The following is a 5,045-nucleotide window of genomic DNA, read 5'->3' on the forward strand; positions in this document are numbered from 1 at the left end:
AAGTAGCTGGGATTATAGGCATGCGCCACCACGCCCGGCTAATTCTGTATTTTTAGTAGAGACGGGGTTTCTCCATGTTGGTCAGGCTGGTCTCCAACTCCCAACCTGAGATGATCTGTCCTCCTCCGCCTCCCGAAGTGCTGGGATTACAGGCATGAGCCACTGTGCCTGGCCACTCATTGTTTCTCCTCCATTCTTTGTCTCCTCTAGTTCGTAAGAATTCTTCACTTTTTCCTGTCTTTCATGACCTTGACAATTTTGAAGAGTACACATTAGTTGCTGTAGTAGTTTTCAATTGCTAAGTAACAAATTACCACAAACTTAGCAGCTTAAAACAACACCCATTTATTATCTCAGTTTCTGCAAGTCAGAAATCTAGGTGTGGTGTAGCTGGATTCTAAATATATTCCTGAGAGATAATTGAAGACATATATCTACATAAAAACTCATACATGAGTGTCTATAGCAGCATTATTCATAACTCCCAAAAAGTAGAAACAACCCAGATGCCAATCAGCTGATAAATGGGTAAACAAAATGTGTTACATCTATACAATGGAATATTACATAGCCATAAAAAGGAAAGAATTACTGATACATGCTACAACATGTATGCACCTTAAAAACATTATGCTAAGTGAAATAAACCAGATACAAAAGGCCACATATTGTGTGAATTCATTTATATGAAATATCCAGAATATGCAAATCCATAGAGACAAAAAATAGATTAGTGGGTGGCAGGGATTGGGGGAAAAGGTGAGAGGAATAGTGAGTGACTGCTAGTAGGTTACAGGTTTCTTTTGGGGTGATGTAAACATTCTGGAGTGTTGACATTTTATGCCACACACAAATGTAGACACAGATGTGCTATATATAGTGTGTACACACAATCATCTATATAGATCTATGGCATTTATAAAAATATATTTATAACATATGGCAGCTTTATAGCTGCCATAGTACAAATGTTTATAATATGTAGCAGAATTATTCATAAATGTCAAAATTTAGAAGCAACCAAGATGTCCTTCAATAGATAATGGATAAACTGTGATACATCCAGATAATGGAATATTATTCAGTGCCAAATTGAAATGAGATATGAAGCCATGAAAAGATGTGGAGGAACTTTAAATGCACATTACTAAGTGAAAGAAGCCAGTCCAAAAAGGCTCCATTCTGTATAATTCCAACTATGTGACATTCTGGGAAAGGCAAAACTATGGAAACAGTAAAAATGTAAGTTGTTTTTAGGATTTTAGGTGAGGAAGGTTTGAATAGACAGACTACAGAGGATTTTTAGGGTAGTAAAATGATTGTGTACAATACTATTATGGTAGATACATATGATTATGCATTGCCAAAACCCATAGAATGTGTACCACCAAGAATGAACCTTAATGTAAACTATGGACTTTGGGTGATAATGATGCATAGGTTTAAGTAATGTAAATACAGCTTTATTGAGTGTAACAAATGTACCAGTCTAATGGAGGAGGTTGACAGTAGGGGAGGCTGAGCATGTGTGGGGACAGGGAGTGTATGGGAACTCTGTGTACTTTCTGCTCAATTTTGTTGTGAACCCAGAACTTCAAAGTCTATTTTTTTTAAGGATCTGGAACGAAATAGTGGTTGTAGACACACAATATTGTGAATATACAAAAATCACTGAATTGTGAATTGTAAAAGGTGAATTTTATGCTATATGAATTATATTTCAATTATTAAAAAATAACATGTACCAAGAATGTTACATAAATAGCATCAAACTGTATGTAATCTTTTGGAATTAGCTTTTTTCACTTAGCATAATTCCTGGAGATTCATCCAAGTTTTGCTTGCATTCTTTTTTATTGCTTCATTTCTTTTTATTGCTGAGTACTATCCCATAGTATGGATGTACCACAGTTTGACCATTCACAGGATGAAGGATGTCTTGAGTATTTTCAGTATTGGCTATTATGAATAAATCTGCTGCAAACATTTGTATACGGGTTTTTAAATAAAAAGTTTTCATTTCCCCGGGGTAAATGGTTAAGAGGTACAGTTGTTGAGTTGTATGATAATTGCATGGAGACTTTTTTTTTTTTAAAGAGACAGGGTCTTGCTCTGTTGCCCAGCTGGAGTGCACTGGCGTGATCATGGCTTACTGCAGCCTTGAACTCCTGGTCTCAGGTGGTCCTCCCACCTCAACCGCCTGATGTAGCCAGAACTACAGATTTGTGCCACCACACCTGGCTAATTTTCTGTAAAGACGGCATCTCTCTATGTTGCCCAGGCTGGTCTCAAACTCCTGGCCTTAAGGATCCTCCTGCCTTAGCCTCCCGAAGTACTGGGATTACACGTGTAAGCCACAGCACTCAGCTGCATGTTAGTTTTATATCAAACTATCAAGCTGATTTTCAGAATGCCTGTACCATTTTACATTCCCACGCAGCAATACATGAGTAATAGTTTCTTGCCAGCATCTGGTATTGGCACTGTTTTTTTGTTTTAGCCATTCCAATAGGTACGTACTAATATCTCATTGTAATTTTAATTTGCATTTCTTGATGGCTAATGATGTTGAACATCTTTTCATGTGTTTCCATTAGATACTGAATTTAATCAAGCCTCAAGATCTTTCTGCCATTTTACAGGAAATATAAAAGAGAAATAAGTTCAGTGATATATCCTGGGGAAGCAATCAGTCAAATGCAAAATGTAGAGCATTCTACAGGATGTATGTCCTAATTTCTATAATAAATCAGTGGCTTGGGGGAAAAATGTATGTAGAGAGGTGATTGTTACAGAATATATAAGAGACTTAAGAAAAATAATAATTAGGTGCAATATGTGGATCTTGTTTGGATTTTGATTTGAGCAAACCAAGTAGAAAAGTATCTTTAAACAACTGGGGAAGCTTGAATATGGACATGGTATTAGACATTAAGGAATTATTGTTAATTAGACATGTTGATGACATGATTGTTTTAAAAAATTCTGATCAGGTAGATATTTGTACTGAATTATTTACATGGTAAATGACATGATGTCTAGGATTGTTTTAAAACACCCTAGCAGAAAAAGAATAAGGGAAAAAAGAGTGAAATGGAAGGTAGAGAAAAAAGATTAGCAGAATGTTGACAGTTTTTGAAAACATGGGTGGTGGGTACCTGAGAGTGTACTTTAATATTCTTCTTGCTATTGGCAATACTTGAAATTTTCCATGATAAAATGTTTTGAAAAAGTATTTATTAAAACAACATTTTGTATTTTAAAATAAAACATCAATTGTTGGCCTTAAGGAATTTAGTTTTCTGTTATAAAACAAATTCAACCTTGTTGAAAAAAAATCTGATTCTAGAGCACAAACAACAAAGTTACACTTTTCGTTCAGGCAGAAGAAAACAAGAGATTGAAAGAACTCCAGCTCAAACAAGAAGAAAAACTGGCTATGGAATTGGCAAAACTAAAACATGAAAGTCTGAAGGACGAAAAGATGAGGCAACAAGTAAGAGAAAACAGGTATCTTGGTTTCTCTAAATTTCATTTATTTAGTCTTTATCTTTAAACTCTTACATAATTCTTAGCACCTGAAAGTGAAATTTCTTTGTTTATATCTTTTCACTTAGTTAATATTTTGCCTGGAAATACTTACTGCTTTAAGTTCTATAAATATTTATTTGAGAAAATAAGTTGTATTCATGGAAGTACGAATATTTACAGTGAAAAATAAATATCAGTCCCCCTGCTCTTTCCTTTACGCATAAATTTTAAAATGACCTCTTATAAAAAATGAATTCCTAATCTTAAGAGAAACCTTAGGTAATAACTAGTTTAATTTTATACCTCTACATACATTTCCTACAGTATTTCTGGACTGACTCGAGCCTGTGTTTCAGTACCTCTAGTAACTGCAGTAGGAACTTTTTAAAAGTTTAATGTTAAATAATCTTCTCCCCCATTGTTTTAAAATTTATTTCTCTGTAACTTCATGCATCTATCTTCTTTAGGATGTCCTTTCATACATTTGAACACACTAAGTGTTTTCTTCTGTAAGTTAATTATCCCTTGTTCCTTCAGTTGTTTCTTATATAACCTGGCTTTAAGTTTATTCATCATCCTGGTTTCTTCTCTGATTACAGTTTAAATTATTAGTGTTCCTTAGTGGCCCCCACCCTTCGGTATAATACTCCAGGAAAGACTGCCAGCTACTCCAGATGACAGGACATTATTCTAGAATGTTTCTTGATCCTGCCTAAGGTCGAATTACTTTTTAGGAACAGCCTTGTTACAGTGTTAATCAAAACTCAGGGCCAAGTAAATGCTAATCATATACTTATGTAATTGAATATATTGGAAATTTACTTTGATAGTTATTACATTTTATCTTAATTGAGCAGGATGTCTACAGAATATTACAGGAACCATGGATGAGCTTCAGGGATTTTTGAACCTTGTTAAATTATATTAATATGTTTGGCAAATGTATCCATGTGTATTTTTCTGGCTCCACAACTCTAATCAGATTTTCTAAGAGATTACTGATCCTTAGAAAAGAAATTTAGAATTACTGCTAAAATCTGCATATTGTTCTAGTCTCAAACTATCTTTTTGGACCCTTTTTGGACCCCAATTCTCCAGTCATTATTAGCTGTTACTCATGGTTTTTTTTAATCACCTGAAGATGAAATATTTCTTACCCCTAATTCACTGAAAACAAGAGTTAAATAGAAGAGCTTTTCACTTGTAGCAATTGCAGATTAGGTTATTCAGATAAGTGTTCCTCCTGAGAAAACATCTAGGAAAAGCATAAAATTAAGATCTGTGAAAGGAAGGAAACCAGAATGTGAGCTTGGCATTTGTAGTGGCATTTCCTGTAGAGGTTTCTTTTTTTTTTATTTTTTTTATTTTGATCTTGATGTGACAGTGTATTTATTTCTCTTTTTTTGCTTACACATTGGAATTTTATCCTAGAACTAAGTTCAGAACGTAGAGGTATATATGTATATTAATTCTAACTGTGATCTCAGGTACTTTTTATCTTTTCTTTTTTTTTT

The 5,045-nt window shown here is 34.2% G+C and overlaps 1 protein-coding gene across 1 annotated transcript in view; it reads left to right on the forward strand.

Moving 5' to 3' along the window:
- Window positions 1-5,045, forward strand: part of MNS1 (meiosis-specific nuclear structural 1) — a 40,040-nt gene that overhangs the window by 5,083 nt on the left and 29,912 nt on the right. Inside the window, exon 3 of the mRNA XM_011940534.1 lies at window positions 3,383-3,510. Within this exon, the coding sequence (XP_011795924.1) occupies window positions 3,383-3,510 (128 nt within the window). The remainder of the gene's footprint in view (window positions 1-3,382; window positions 3,511-5,045) is intronic.

Source organism: Colobus angolensis, unplaced genomic scaffold, assembly GCF_000951035.1.
Source record: "Colobus angolensis palliatus isolate OR3802 unplaced genomic scaffold, Cang.pa_1.0 Scaffold19, whole genome shotgun sequence".
Taxonomy (NCBI): domain Eukaryota; kingdom Metazoa; phylum Chordata; class Mammalia; order Primates; family Cercopithecidae; genus Colobus; species Colobus angolensis.